The sequence below is a fragment of the Octodon degus genome, unplaced genomic scaffold (assembly GCF_000260255.1).
Source record: "Octodon degus isolate 3935 unplaced genomic scaffold, OctDeg1.0 scaffold00154, whole genome shotgun sequence".
In the NCBI taxonomy this organism is placed as follows: domain Eukaryota; kingdom Metazoa; phylum Chordata; class Mammalia; order Rodentia; family Octodontidae; genus Octodon; species Octodon degus.
Genome location: NW_004524730.1, coordinates 1461118 through 1476835, shown reverse-complemented (window position 1 = coordinate 1476835; position 15718 = coordinate 1461118). Strand labels below are relative to the sequence as shown.

The following is a 15718-nucleotide window of genomic DNA, read 5'->3' as shown; positions in this document are numbered from 1 at the left end:
GAAACAACCAAGATGCCCATCACCTGAGGAATGGTTGAAAAAGATGTGGTATTTTTACACAATGGAGTATTATTCAGCTACTAAGAATGATAAACTCAAAGCCTTTATATTGAAGTGGATGCCACTTGAACATATAAGTGAAATAAACCAGACACACATGTGTAAATATCGTATAGTCTGCCTTGTATAAGAACTCAAAAGAAGAAATACAAATAGAAAGGTATAATACAAGTGAAAGGAAAGCAGGATCTCAGGGACTAACTAACCAAGAGAGGGAAAGGAGAAGAGCTAGGAAACATGAATAAATCAAGCCATACACTTATGTGTAGAAGATGGGCAAGGCAATGATCCTGAGAATTTTCAGAAGATTTTTTAATCTAGCAATAAATTGGAAAGATTCTCACCCTAACTATATATACTGATACCTGTGAACTAAGCAACTGCACTGCAGATGGTAATCTGTAATAGTAGTTTCATGTTTGGAGTGCCTGTCATTCTGGTCTTCTGAATATGGGCTGCTTGTCATGACATGACAGTTGCTATGATGTCTCTCAGGTAGATGGTTGTTCAACAGGAAGCGGGTGGTGAATGAAAGCAAGAGACAGGAAAAGGAATATTGTGGGACTGTCCTGCTTCAAGGTTGTATATGGTTAGTTTTTTGGACTTATGTTTAAACATAAGAAGTATATAATTCTTTATGCCTATTTTTAAAATATATTCTAATTTTTAAATTCTTTATCATATTCTATAGGGACTTAAAGCTCAATATATCAATACTTGATGAAAAATACCTGTTCCATGTTATGCCCAAGATGTTTGATATTAAGACAGATAGTGAGGTTAAGCTTAACAACCTAAGTTGTATGGTAATAACAATATGCTTGTCTTCTGGATGGTTAACAACCTAAGTTTGCAAACCAAATTAGAGAAAAAGGAGGGCTGCAAGGAAAGCCAACTTTTTGGCCCTAGCCTTCCAAGATCAATTAAGACTCAGGACATAAGAGAACTTGTACTGTTACGTCATGTAACTCGGTAGTTTCCCAAATTTTCTGATCAAGGAGATTATGGGGCCAAAGAGGAAAGTGATCAATGATGGAGAGTGTGCCTAAAGAGAGTCACATGGAAAGAAAACATTCTCTCAGGCTTTCACAGAGAGCACATTGGCCAAGCAATGGCCGTGACTCATCCACATGGCTGACACTGACAAAGTTTCTACAATTTGAGGTACAGGATCTCAGGATAAATCCTGAGGGGATTTCACTGACCTTATCAGACCCAAAAGCTACAACTCTTGTTGCATGACCCTGCTTTACCTTGGTTTTAACCATCCAGCAGAAAAGTATAAAAACGAAATATGAGAATTAAAGCCATGCTGTTATGTTGAGCTATAGAGGACTCAGGTCAACAATTTCTGACATTGCCAGTCAAGTGGAAGACCCAATGGTATTATGGGCTACTGGACTCTTTTAGAATATTTTGCTGAGTTTACATATCTATAATATTCAAATAACAGAACTTAACAAAAAAAGGGAATACAGATGCATGTGCATTTTGTATCTGTGTATTCAAAGTGGTTAGGGTAGATATATAGTTACATTCTCTTAATAAATAGAGGGATTTGTTCTAATGGTGTTTGTAAATAGGATATCATGTCCACACCTTGTACAGCAATTAACCACTAGGAAGAATGTATGCAGTGTGTTAATTATTGAAACTGTCCTACCAATTTAATTTGAAACAGTCTCATTGCTATTTGTTTCTCAATAAAATTATGAAAAAAAAAAGAAAAAGAAAATCTATAATCTACATCTGACATCAGGGTACTTGAGATCAGTGGGCACTCCAAGGCGCAAGAGTGACCTATCCTGTCCTGTAAGGTGTGACTTGGGTTTCTTCATAATTAAAATAACATATTAAAGCACCTGCTTAGACAGGTGCAGAGACCCAGGTTCCATCCCTGGTGTGCTATGCTAGCCCCGCCCCCAGGTCTCACTCAGACCACAACTGAGACTGGGCGTGGTGGTGCACTCTTGTAATCCTAGGGCTTGGGAGGCTGAAAAGAGAAGGATCACTACGAGCCTGATCTGTATAGTGAGTCCCTGCAGACCCTGCACTAAATACATGGGGGAGGGGGGAAGGAAATAACAGCCTCTTACCAATGTTTTGCACTATAATTTCCAGTGGACCTACTAAGTTGGTTTTTATTGAATGTTCTCTCTCTCTCTCTCTCTCTCTCTCTCTCTCTCTCTCTCTCTCTCTCTGACAGAGAAAGAGAGACAGTGACAGATATAGATTGAGTCAGCCAGCCTATGGGCTCTGTCCTGAACCTGCCAGGAGTGAATCCTGGCTCGTCATTTAAGTGCCCTCAAGCAAGCTGATTTATTTCTATGACTCAGTGTCCTCAAAATGGTGACAAGACCAATGATGTCTACTTCCTAGAGGAAGAATTTGCATAAAAACTACATTTGTGACATGTTCTGCATACACTGTTAAAAAAATCTAATATCAACTGGTTTAGTTCTCCCTAGAGCCCTTGTAGCTGGGTTCCTTTGTCCCTACTTTAAGAATGTCAGTATTGACATGCATAGCAGAGGGACACCTTGCCCTGAGTCAGCGAGCTACTGTGCAGACAGTATCTGGCTTACATCCCATCATTTCGTTCCAAGTCCCCTGCTGTGTGCTGGATGTAGATGCACGTGGCTATAAGAAGGGAGGTGACAGCAGAGAACACAGAAGAGCCCTCAGCTCTCAACAATCCAGGCTCCTTGCTAGGTCTGCAACTGTGGCTCTCTGGCTTCATTCCCTCCTTAGGAGAGACCCAGTGAATGTCCTCCCTAGCCCACTATACTCCCAGGAACCCTTATCCAGTTCTTCTAAAGGGAAGTGACCACTGACTAATGCTGAGACTGCAGACTGTCCATGATTGCCATAACACCTATAGAAGGCAGTGGGGACAGGACACTGGATGGAGGGGAGAGGTGAATCAGCGTGAGCATTCTGGTCGAGACTGACACAAGCAAAACTAATAACATATTTAGTGTACAGGTAATTGCTGTGCTAAGCAGTTTATAGAAATTATCTTAATTAGTCCTACCCATGACTCTAAGAAACAACTGTTTTGGGCAACTAAAGTCCAGAGAGAGGAAGGGACTAGCATAAGGTCACCAGCAAGGGAGTGGCAGGGCTGATATACAAGCCTGCCTGTCTACACCCAGCTCTGAGCCTCCCTGTCACACTCCGCAGTGACTCAGGAGATAGGCTGTGGAGACACTGGTTAATGCCTTCTTACACTGAACCTGGGCTCCTATAGCCTCCACCATGGAGCACCTAGGACTGTGCCGCTCTTCCAGGCTTGAATAGAAGGTGTTTCTGGTCTCTGGTTGCAGGATCGGGGACGAAGGCACTCCAGGACTTTCAGGGAAGCTACATGAGGTCTTCATTCTATCCATGCTAACTCATTCGGTGCTTCCCCCTCACTTCCACTGCTGTGGGATCTGAAGGAACCAGGGCTACTGCTCCCGCCACCTCTTCTCAGGATGCTCATTCCGTCTGTACCTGCATGGAGCACTAGGACTTCCTCAGGGCCAGCACTGCAGATTCCCTGGTCAGGTTTCTCTTGATGTCAGCCCATCAGTGGTCATTTTCAGGAAGTGGACACAATTCCAACGTCACGTAAATCAAGCACCAGGACATTGTTCCTATACTCCTTGTCCCTATCCCATTCCCATAGTCCCTGCTTCTTGGAACTCCACCCAAATTGAGTACAGGAGGTGACATGGGATGCATAGCCTGGGTCCCCCAGGGTCAGAACTTACGCTCACAGGCAGGTTGGTGGCCCACCACACGGGTCCCAGGCACCTCCTCTCCACTGTCCAGGACACACCAGCAGCTGCCCTGGGCTGGGTCACATTGCACCAGGGAAAAGGCCCCATCCTGGGACCTGCAGGCTGGCATGTGTCCCGTGCCGACTCTCCTGGACAGGACTCCATTCGTGAGAACATCGCAGAGGCCTGGGCCTGGACGCACAGAAACAAGCAGGTGGGCCTGGAGCATGGCTCCCACCTCCTATGTGGGCACAGCAGCACGGCCCTCCCACCACCCACTACCACCCTAGGTCTGCCTGCACTGCCAGGACTCCCAAGGGTCTGTCCTCTCTCCACAGCCATTGCCTTCCCTCAGGGTGCTTAGAATCTTGCATGAGATTTAAGTAAGTGAGCAGCAGTAGGTCAGTAAGATGGAGATGTCACTTGCACAATCAGAAGTCACCAGAAAGACAGAGCTCAGCCTCACGAGAGGAAAAGCTCCTGGCAGAAGAAAGCTGCATGCAGGTAGAGGAGGGAAGGTACAGGCACACTGCATGCAGCAGAGCCAGGAGGACAAAGCCCTAGGTGGATAGAGTATCTACTTCCTCCATAAGACTGACTAAAACATTGTAGGAGATCCTGCAGCATGAGTAATGGAGAAGCAAGAGAATGCAAAGAACAGGGGCATGAACCAGTGCGTGGGGCTCCTGGGCCATGCCAAGCAGCCCAAGCCTGGGACAACAGTGGGACATCAGCAGCCCTTCAGAGGAGCCTATTGCACCTGCCCTTTAGGGACAGGTCCCGGGCTTCAATGTGGAGCCCAGACTACAGGGCTCAGATGGAGGTTCAGGGCCAGACGAAGCACCATGCAGCAGAGTCCTGCAGCTGTCAGCCTTCAACAGCACTGTGCCACCCAGGACAGGGACTAGGTACTCCACTCTGTCACAGAGAACAGCCTTCTCCAGAGGCAGGGAATATGGGAGAAGTTCACTGTACTGTGCAGAAGAGACACTGAGGCAGAGTGGGGTCAGGTAGCAGCAGGGTGGGGACAAGAAGCCAGCCGTGGGGACTTCACACCCAGCGTTCAGCAGGGAGGCAAGCAGGATGAGGGAAGTACTTACATGGGGCACTTCCATTTGCACTGCGCTGGGTCCCCTCTCCTGATGCAGGGTCCACACACCAGGCACCAGTCCCAGATACCTGCCTCCTGGCAAACTCTCCTGTCTAAGAGAAGCCAAGGCTGTCAACATGAGGGTTTTGTAGCCCAATTCTTGGCCCAGTGAACGCTGTGAGAGCTTCCTGCATAGGACAGTGTTCTCACAAGGAGACACCACTGTGTGTGCAACCCTCCACGTATTTAATTTGAATCAGTGGTTATACAAGCTCCACCGGCAAAGACAACTATCATCCCATTTGAGTGTAGGGGAACCAGGGCTCCCTCAGAGAGGTGACTGTGGGGTGACAGCCCAGAGCTGGTGAGTGGTAGATCCGGGCTGGGCCCGAACTCAGGCAGCTCCAACCACCGCCACTCCCCTGCGCTAACTTCACCGATGCCAGAAGTATATTCTAATGAGGAGCTTTCTTCCTTAACATCCTACCTGGAATAAGGTACAATACATGGCAGCTACCCAAGCCTCAGCACAGGCTATGGAGCCAGGAAACAGGACCTGCCCCTCGGGGAACCCCTAGCATGCCTCTTCAGCTCCTGGGTCTCAGTGTCCCTAGTAGGCATCCCAGGAACTGCAGCTGAGCACATTCCTCCAGTCCTCCCACAGACTATTTTGATGGCAGGGAGGTCCTTCCTCCCGTGTCTGCAAATGAAAGTCAGAGGCACAGCAAGAAAGCTGGGGAAAAGCTGCTCTAGCACACGTCGGGGCTGCTGTGTTTGCCTGAGCACTTGGCTGCCGCTGGTCCACTCCTTAGCCTCCTGTGCTGTCTCCATGCTACTTACAGCACCAGGGCTGGGCAGCAGCTGGAGCGTGACAACCACCCAGGGGCTAGAATTCCCACCCCTTCCTGCGGGGGCTGAGACGCCCGCCTGGCCTTCTTCCTCAGAGAGCAGCAGTGCTCAGGGTGTGCAGCAGACTTGTACTGTCACCACCAGCAGGTGGTTGTCATAGGACAAAGGTCCCAATCACATGAAAAATTTCTCTACAAAACTCATTTGTAATTGGGATTTATGCTCCAAGTACCCACTGATAATAACAATGAGACACACACAGCACTTTACAGCTTCATAAAATTCTGTATTTCTGGTTGTCATGAATCCCTGGAAGATGTGGCATTCCTAGCATTCCTATTTTAGGGAAAGGGACTTCTGTCTTGGCAAGTAATGTCTAAAGGTGTAGGATAACTCTTCCTCTGTGATAGTCCATGTCTGTGCTTCACTGAATTCTGAATTTCTGCAATCATCCAGGGAGGTGGGAGGGACTTGGGATGATATCATCCATTCAGACTGGGGACCCAAGATGGGAGCAGCAGTGATTTGGCTAGAGATACTTGGAAACACATGGGAGCAACTGCATGCGTACCAATAAATCTTCAAGGAATATTCATGAAAGCCACTTCAAGGAGGCCTCAAAACTATTCTATACTAGATTGGACCAAAATGGAATCCAGTCCTGTGTTTTAAAAAAAAAATCCTATGGCATAGAGAAGGTAAGTAAGTTGCTAAAGGGCACACAGCCAAGCTCTACCAGGCTTGGGATAAGCTTCCCCTCCCTGGACTCTTTCAGGGACCTGTACTAAGCTAAATGAATTCACTACTGGAAAGGTCATGTCAACCAGCTAGGATAGCTCTGGCATCCCTCCTCACACCTCCTGGGGCCCCCAGAGTCCCACCTCAGTGCAAGTTGGGGTGAACAGGTCTTCTGGGGATGGATCTCCTTGGGAACCAGCTTGCTTCCAACCAGAAAGCAGCGCATTGGCTCGAGATTGCTCACAAGGTGAGGGGCCTGTGGATAGAGGGGCACTTTTCACAGACTTTTCCTTAAGAGGAAACCAGGAAAAGTGGACACACTGGTTAACCCCAAGGCTAAGAGTCACGCATCTAGGGTTGGAGGTGCACCCAGGAACATGGAAGCATGTGGAATGTGCCAGTTTTGAAACATGGACAAGGCCAGGGCCCACCTTGTGGTGGAGGCAAGGGCTGAAGGTCAGGATGTGAGGTGATGACAAGCCACAGGTCAGCAGCAGGTGCACTGGATGAGGGCCAGGCTCCGCTGCCACTCCCTGCTCTTTTCCTTCCTGCTCTACTCACGCAGGAGCTCTAGTCAGGAAGGCCAAGGTCAGTGCCAGCCCCTGGGCCCTGGCACTTGGGAAATGTGTCTGGCTGGGGTCAGGATGGGCCATTGTGGAGCTTCCCCAAGGCTGGTGGCCCAGCTGGTGGAAGCAGCCTGGGCCTCATGCTGAGGTCACAGGGGCAAGTTCCCAGGCTTTCCTATACTTACATTGCAAGAGCTGTGGGGAGCGGGCAGTCAGCGAGTTAGGGACAAAGTTGCCCATCACATCCACACACCAACAGTATCCTAGAAAAGAACACACACTTGAAGTTTCAGAAATGAGCAGGAGATTGTCTTTAGAAGGCTACCTTCTTTGTATGTATGGTGCTGCCAGCAGCTTGACCTGCTGTCCCCCTCCCCAGCCCAGCTGAAGGAAGGTCACTGTTCTCATTTTAGGGAGACAACTACAGGCTAGAGAAACTCAGGATTTGTCCCATCTACCCAAGTGGGGCCAAGAATCTAGGTTACCTGCCTCTCACAATGGGGCTCTTGTATCCACATAAAAAGAGGTTTGCTTAGCTTCTGACATTCCACTTACCAGTGCCCGTGTGGCACTGCCTGGGCTCCCAGCTTCCGAACGCATCACACTGTGGCACATAGGGGCCCGACCCCAGAGCAGAGGCTGCTCCAATCCAGTCATTCAGGGAAGCATGGCGTCTCTGATAGAAATTCAAGGCTGAAATCAAAGGAAGAGAGGAGCACAATGTGATGCTTGCCCCATCCAACAACTATTTCACCTTGAAATGTTACAGAAACCTCTTGGATAGTGTGTGTCATGGTTTTCCTATAAGAATAAACACAGGCTGCAGAACAGAAGGCCCTTGGTAGCTACATACAGTAACTTTAGAAGTGGTCTCCATGACTCTAGAGATGTGGTTATAGATGTAAAGATGCTACCAAACCACAGTTAGAGCCCTGTCTGAGGACAGTGGACTGTCTTTTAAAAAGTCTGACACAGCTACAGAGATAGTTCAGTGGTCTAAGCGCCTGCCTGGCAAGCACAAGGAACAGAGCTTGATCCCTGCTATGGCATGCCGTGCCAGCCTTGCACCATGCTGGCCACTGAAACTGGGCATGGTGGTGCATGCCTGTAATGCCAGCGCTGGGGAGGCTGAGACAGGAGAATCACTATGAGTCCGTGCTTTGTAGTGAGACCCTGTACCAAATAAATAAAAGATCTTTAAAAATTAAGTTTTGTCAAATGTCTGGTATAGTGGATAGGGTTCTAGAATCTGATTTGTGTCTGCCTAAACTCTGGCACTTCCCCACTTAGCCATGTGACCATGAGCAAGGGGACAACCTCTCTGCACTATAGGTCTAGTACAGCACTGGGTAGGCGCAATGCTCAGATCTAGGAGCAGCTACATACATTATTCCTTCACCCATCCTCCTTCAATTAGCCCTAGAGAAGGTTCCCAGGCTGCATGCAGCCCTGCACAGCTGGTAATGCAGTCCCCTAACTGTGAGTTCTTAATATTGTTACCTGATTTTAGTGATGTTGTTCATGACTTGACTACGCAGTGCTTGAGTGTGGACAGTGTAGGTAACAAAGGAGCACCCTATGAGGGAGGCCACAGACTCCATCACCTGTACCTGCCACAGAGCCAGCTGTACCAAAGCCTGCATCTACTAGATGTTGTCACACGCACTTATAGAGTAGTGACAGTTGAAGGGTCTTTCACACCACTCTTCTTCAATCACATTAAATCCTGTCCATGCTCACAATTTAGAATAACTTGTTTCTTGTCTAAAGCAGAAGTCACCATGTCTCTGAGGAACAGAAAGAAAAGGTACCTGGGCACAGAGGGAGAGGGGTAGATGGAAGGGAAGAAAAGAGAAGAAAGGGGGTTAGTGGGCTGGATCACCACCATTCTTAAGCTCTACTCAGCTCCAGGTGCCACTCAGTCTCTGGGATGTAAAGATGGACAAGACACGATGCATTGGCCTCCAGAAGAGGTGTCTGGTGGGGAAGAGGCAGGAAACAAAGAGGACACTGAGATTCTCACCACCTGAGTTAGAAGAACACAGACAGCAGAAACCCAGTCCTAGGACAGCAGCAGACACCAGTAATGGGAAGGCACTCTGACTCTGGGGAGGACAACTTTCCAGTTTGTTACCAAAGCCCAGAGAACTCTAGACAAGGAATCTTCCAGAACAGTTTGAAAGGAATGGAAAAGGCAGCGAAGGCTCAGAGACAGACCCTGCCTAGCAAGTGTGCGGACAACATGAGAACTCAGAGGGCTCATGGTAGGCTGAGGGCAGAAAAGAGGAATGCAGTCTCTAAATAAGACAGTTTTGGGCTTGGGATCAGCTGCACAGACAAAAGCACCAAGGGAATGAACCCAAGGCCTAGGCCACCAGGGCTGTCATCCAGACTGCAAGCTGCTTGGTGGGTAAACCGGGGCAACATACTGAACCCAAAATTTAGTTTCCCCATTTGTAGAGTCATAGATGGTGGTTATAGCTTTGTCCTCCTGAAGGGATTAAAGCAAAGATCTGGTCATCAGCTCAGCATGGTTAAGTGCTTAGTTAAAGACAAGGTTAAATATTATAAAGTTGTGACTAGGAGCTAGAGGAGGGATGCTGGCGCCCTCAGCGTATTTCTGTGTCATATGCGGGGAGTGATGCATGCCTTTGGCATTACTCTCAGGATTTGGTGTGTTCTTGTACGCAGTAGTTCCTCAATAATGAAGGTTCCTCTCTTTTCCCCTTCAGGGTATTCCTGCATCTTTGGAAATGAAGAGAAGCTTTGGAACAGGCCACAAGGGTAGGGTGAGCTACCGGGGTCCCTTCTATTTTAATTATATCACATAGCTTTATAAGGCTACCAGCACCTCTGCAAAACAAATATGAAACCCTACCACACAGTGGCTCGGCTGAAAAACAAAGGTCATTGTTACAACATGTGCATCACTTTAGCTTTGAGCGAGGTCACAAAGTCACTTTGCCTTTTCTTTCCCAGCCTGGAGAAACCAAGCAAAAAACCCCTAGAGATGAGTAAGAAGAGACCCATGAATGTTTTTGCTTCTCTAAAGAGATAAAGTTCAATGTGCAGCACTCACTAGACTGAGCTGCCAACTGAATGGCATAATCACTTCCACGCAGAAATCTCTCAAAAAAAGCCTCTTGGGGTAGGAGTTGTGGGGCAAGACTGAGTTCCTTGCTGGTCAGCCGGATTCCTTTGGCTACTAGGAAACTCTCCCCCAGAGGGAACCGAGAAGTGTTGGAAGCTGAAACAATCTCTTCTGTTTCCTTAATGAACTGCAGGACATAAAGCTTCGCTTCTTCACAGGCGCCAGGACCTACAGGACAGAAATATTACAAGTGGATTCTTTCACCATGTAATGCTCTCCGTAGACCTATTGAAGAGCGCGCATACACACACACACACACACACACACACACACACACACCCTCTCACACCTTTCATACCTCATCTGCTTCCTGGTTTTACCTAGAATCTCACTCAACGTTTAGAAGGATCCACTACATAAGCATGCCAGGCACTGTGCTAAGCACATTTACAGAATTGAACTTAATCTATACAACAGCCTAAGAAGATACTCTTAGCCCACATTGCCAAAGAAAAACAGACTTAGAGAAGTCATATAACCTCCCAATTAGGAAATAACTGATTCAAAATTCCAGTCTACACAGCTTCACTCTAAAAACAGTGATCTTGACCAGATATTCATAATGGAAATATGGGCAGATGATGGACAGATGGAAAGATGGATGGATGGGTAGGTCAGTGGTTGAATGGATAGATGGATAGATAGCTAGGTATTGCAGGTAGCAAAGAGTTACTTTTGTTAAGAAGAGCTTGGTTCTCAGCAACTCCTGAATTTGACATTTTAGTCACTCATTAGTTGTGTGATCATGGCTAATGTGTTTAAAGCCTCTGAGCTTCAGTCTCTTGAATACATGCAATGGTGATAACTGAGCATCTATTCCAACTGTCCATGAGGTATGTTGTGTATGAGTGTGTGTGTGTGTGTGTGTGTGTGTATGTGTGCAAGCTTTCACTACACAATTCAGACTCATAATGATGCTCCTATTTTTGGCCTCCCTAGTGCTGTGATTACAGATGTGTGCCACCACAGCTGGACTCCATCACCAGCTCAGCATGCCTGGGGGTAGGGCCAGTGTGGCATGTGGTGCCAGGGATCGAATCCTGTTCTTTGTGCTTACCTAAGCAAGCGCTTAGCCCACTGAGCTATCTTGTCAGCCCTGTCCATGAATTTTATAGTGATTCTTTGAGGGGCCATAGCTGAAGAGTTTGGCACAGCACCTGACTAGAGGAATCATCCCTACATGCATGTGTATAGGAAATGGTCTCACCATCAAATGTATTAATCCACTATTATTCGTTAAGAACCTAGTTCTTTCCTCTCAGTGGGTTCTACTCAAGCTTTTAAATGCCTTTGATTTGCCCGGAAATGTTTTAGAAAACCAGGTTCTGATTCAGGAGGAGAAGTCTGAGATCTTGAACCTATAGCAAGTTCCCAGATGCTGCAGATGCTACAGGACACTTCGAGTATACAAGCTGTTCACATTTCTCTATCAACACATGACTGTGAATACGTGCTGCCTCCCCAAATGTGGGTATTTCTTTCTCAGTAAAGCATATCCACACACCAAAATAAAATACTAAGTGAAATGTTCTCATGCTATTCGCAGTGTTTCAGCTGTTAACATGTAGTAAATTCAAAAACAAAAATACACATTTGAAAGGAAGACACAAAATACTAAAAATTGTACTAGTACTTACTTCTTAAAAATACATTATTCGGTGTGCCTTATTACCTATTCCATGCCACTCCTATTACTCAAAGAGAAGTCCCCTCTGCTCTAGCTGAGATTTTATGCTCAGTCCACCATCCTTTTAGGACCAGCAACACAGGAATCTATAAGAGTGCACCAAGAGAACTAGGTCCAGTCCTACATGGTCTAAAATTATACAGGCATCCCTCGGTAGAATACCTGACCTTTGGCATGGAGAATGATTCTATGGGCCTCACAGAAATAAAGAAGGCTCCTCATGTAAGAGTTATGCCAACATGGACGCACTGATTGTGAAGGCCCTGTTGGACCTCAGGTCTTCCTGTTACAACGGCTAATCCTTGTAATGTCATCTCCCAGCTGTTGAAAGACCGAGGACAGTATGCTGTCATCACATGATCCTTTCAACACCTGTTCTCAAAACCCAGGTTCTGCCAAAGCCTCAGCTTCTGCTAACACCATGTAACATTGTAACACTATCACAAAAGGTTCTGACAATAATATACAATATCGTAATTAATGAACTGAGGGATTTCAACCAGAGTGAACAGCTATAATATTACCTGTATTACCAACTGTTGGTTAGAGAGATTCTAATTTGATAATAGCAGTACTGAATCTATCTGGATATTTTCTAAAACTGCTGGCACAGTTATTTGAAAATGCAGCATTTTAATTTAAGATAGAGAGGCACCTTTGATGCATATTTTATGCACCATGGCTTTCCTATAAGGTCCATCTGTGCCTATCCAAATAGTCTTAATTAAATATCTCCAGTCAGTTAGAGGCGCTGTAGGTGGCGCCTTCCTGGGCTCCTTGTAGAGGCGTGTGGAAGTAGCAGAGTCACAATGGCACTTGGAGATTTCCTGAATGGTGCGTGAAGTATTATGGTATTACTAAAATCTCCCTAGGGTTATGTGAACCCTAGGGAGGTGATGAGCACTCTCCTAGCTGTCACTGGCTCTAAGATAATGCTCACTGCAGAGAAACATCAGAGAAAACTTAAGACATCAGTTTGAATGATCAGTGATAAGATGTTTAGTGATGGATGGTATCACCTGACCATACAGGAGGGAACGTCACCAAACCTGAGTCCTGATCCTCTCAGCTGCACATTGCAGAGACTGGCCCTCTCTGAGCTCCAGGCCACACTGATTCCCTCTCACCAGACATCCCTGTCTAAGAACACAAATTTGGTTCTTCACAGAAGTGCACTCACATGCCGGGATCTGGCTTGGTTTGGCCCGCGTCCCTTCCAATTCCTGCCCAGCCTTGTCCACACACCAGCAGCTCCGGAGGTCCAAGTGTGCCAGTGGGGTGCTGAAGTCTGAGTAGGGCCCTGGGTATCGGCTTAGCTGGCTGTTCAGGATTTGCCAAAAGAAGAAGGGCTCCAGGAAGATGTTCTGTGCAGGCTGCGTCAGGTTCCCTTCCAACACTGCTGGAGGGACATCCTGGAGGGAAGCGAACTGTGCTAGCACGGGGAATATGCCTTGTTGGCCACTCTCATATAGACTTTGAACAAAGAGATGGAAGTTTCCAGAAGCTGCTTCTCTATAGCTTGTGATGCTCATCAGAAGCCTGGCAGGGTTGAGATCTTGGGCCTCAGGGTTCTGAGCCCTCCATCGATCATACCATTCAAAGACTTGCTCGGGTGGCCCATCACACTGCACGCGCTGCCACTGCCCATCAGCACTGCACTGTGGGATGTAGACGCTGGAGAACGTGGACGGCACACTGGAGTTGGTGAGCAGGGACTGTGTTAGGGCTAGGAAAGCCTGCTCAGCCTGTAACTGACAGGGGCTTGGGCCTGGGGAAGAATAACAAATAAGGTGTTTTAGTTAAAAAAAAAAAAATAATAAGTCAGAAAGACAAAGATGGAGTCACTTAAAGTTCTAAGCTCTATCTACAACCTCATATAGTTGCAGAAATCTTTTTTTTTTTTCATCTATTTAGTACAGGGTCTACAGGGTCTCACTATGTAGATCAGACTTATAGTGATCCTCCTGTTTTCAGCCTTCCAAGTGCTGAGGTTACAGGTGTGTACCACCATGCCTAGTCTCAGTTGCTATCTCAGGGAGCCCCAGGGGTGGGGCCGGCATGGCTTGTGGTGTAGCTGCAGAAATCCTGACAGCCTTAAATGCATAGATACATAGGCAAAGGGCACCATGACTGTGTCAGCTACTGACCAGCACTATGCAAATACATGTAGTTCTTTAAGGCTAAAACAATCTCCCTACTTTCTCCTTAAAATGGCTAACATTGTCCAGGTCTTCTTGGACAATTCCTCATTTAAGCAACCAATTTTGTCATTACCTGAATTTTACCCTTTCTCCAGAACTGAATTCTTCCTTTGTGTGTGTGTGTGGTGGTTGGGTCAGGGACTACAGAGTGACCCAGTGAGTCTACAGATCAAATACCCAACAGACTTACATTGCTTGGGTTCCCCAAGTGTACTCTGAGTTCCAGGAATAGGCCGACCCTCAGAGTCAACACAGTAGCACTCTGAGTTGAAGCACTGGACAGGCAGGAAATGCCCCTCGCTGGTGCAAGAAGGAACAAACATGCTGGCCCCGGCAGGCTGGCTGCGTATTCGGCTCTGCATGCGAGCCCTTTGCTTCTCACACTCCGTGGGGCACCTCGGCTGTCCACCTCTGACTCGAGAGTCAGGAAGTTCTTTGCCCCGCAAGTCCACACACCAGCACTCTCCAGCAAAGCACTGGATTTCCTCGTAACTTCCTGTCACTGTGCACGAGGGGACAAAAAGCCTTCCAGGTGTCTGCTCACAGGCCTGGGAGCTGAGCGCCATCTCCGTCACATCACCCAAGTCCCTTACCACCTCTTCAGGTACAGCAATAGCATGCTGCAAGAAGAGAAGGAATTCAGGATGCTCCAGTAGAGAGACAACAAACTGTAAGGCATTTTGGTTCTCTTGCAAATTGATTTTAAATCCAAAGCTGCCCATAATTGACTTATTTGTAGCACTGAGGGGCTCTGTGATAGAATTGGAATCTAATCCCCCAGAAAGTGGTTTGACCAGCTCTCCTGGTCCCCCTCCATTCCGGAAGCCCGGGAGACCAAGCTGCTGGAAGAACTGACTGAAGTTAAATGTGCCGCTTGTGCCAAGAGCTCCAGACAAGTTAAACTGGCCAAGGTTCACCAAAAACATCCCACCAAAGAGGTTTTGCTGTAGTTGCTTTGGGTTAGTGGTAAACTGAAGGGCGAGATGGGCCAGCTGTCGGGAGGGAAAAATAGCTCTCATAGCTTCTCCAATCAGACTTTCGAATGCAGAATCCTGTGGCTCCTGCCCTTTCACTATTAGGGGAAGAAGCCCCGAGTCCACAAACAGCTGCTTGATCCTGGTTGGGCAGGATGTGGCAGGCCTCGCTCCTCCCTGAGTGGCAGGTCCCTCCTCGGAGGCAGAGAACAAGTCACGCTGGCTGATGTAGCCAGAGGGCCCAAAGTAGAGCCTGGACAAAGCCCGCCGCCTTTGTGAGGCACAAGTTTGGTCTCCAGCTGCATGGGCAGAAGTGAAATGGGAAATAGGATTTAGCATCACCAGCAAGCTCAAGCCAGCCCCTCAGATCCTTCTAGCACTCAGATGCCACAACTTCCAGCAAGGCACATTCACTTCGGAACACTTTCTTCTAGGTGGCCTTTTATTACTACCTCCGAGCCATGTCTGCAGGGCCATTTGGAGAAAGTGACTAACCCCGCCCACATGACCCCTTGCCTAGCTTTCACTAGGACATGATTCTGTTCTACAGCAAGCCTCAGCTACACTGGCCCCCTTCCGGAAGCCTCACCCCATTTGCCAACTGGACTGGGCATTATAGTGTTCTCTTGCAAATCCAT

General features: G+C 47.4%; 1 protein-coding gene across 1 annotated transcript in view; it reads right to left on the bottom strand.

Moving 5' to 3' along the window:
- Tg (thyroglobulin) overlaps nucleotides 1-15718 on the bottom strand; it is a 230967-nt gene that overhangs the window by 197348 nt on the left and 17901 nt on the right. Inside the window, exons 9-16 of the mRNA XM_004642487.2 lie at nucleotides 14297-15379; nucleotides 13086-13673; nucleotides 10147-10386; nucleotides 7623-7760; nucleotides 7253-7330; nucleotides 6645-6757; nucleotides 4925-5027; nucleotides 3816-4016 (exon numbers count right to left, since the gene is read on the bottom strand). Of these exons, the coding sequence (XP_004642544.1) occupies nucleotides 3816-4016; nucleotides 4925-5027; nucleotides 6645-6757; nucleotides 7253-7330; nucleotides 7623-7760; nucleotides 10147-10386; nucleotides 13086-13673; nucleotides 14297-15379 (2544 nt within the window). The remainder of the gene's footprint in view (nucleotides 1-3815; nucleotides 4017-4924; nucleotides 5028-6644; nucleotides 6758-7252; nucleotides 7331-7622; nucleotides 7761-10146; nucleotides 10387-13085; nucleotides 13674-14296; nucleotides 15380-15718) is intronic.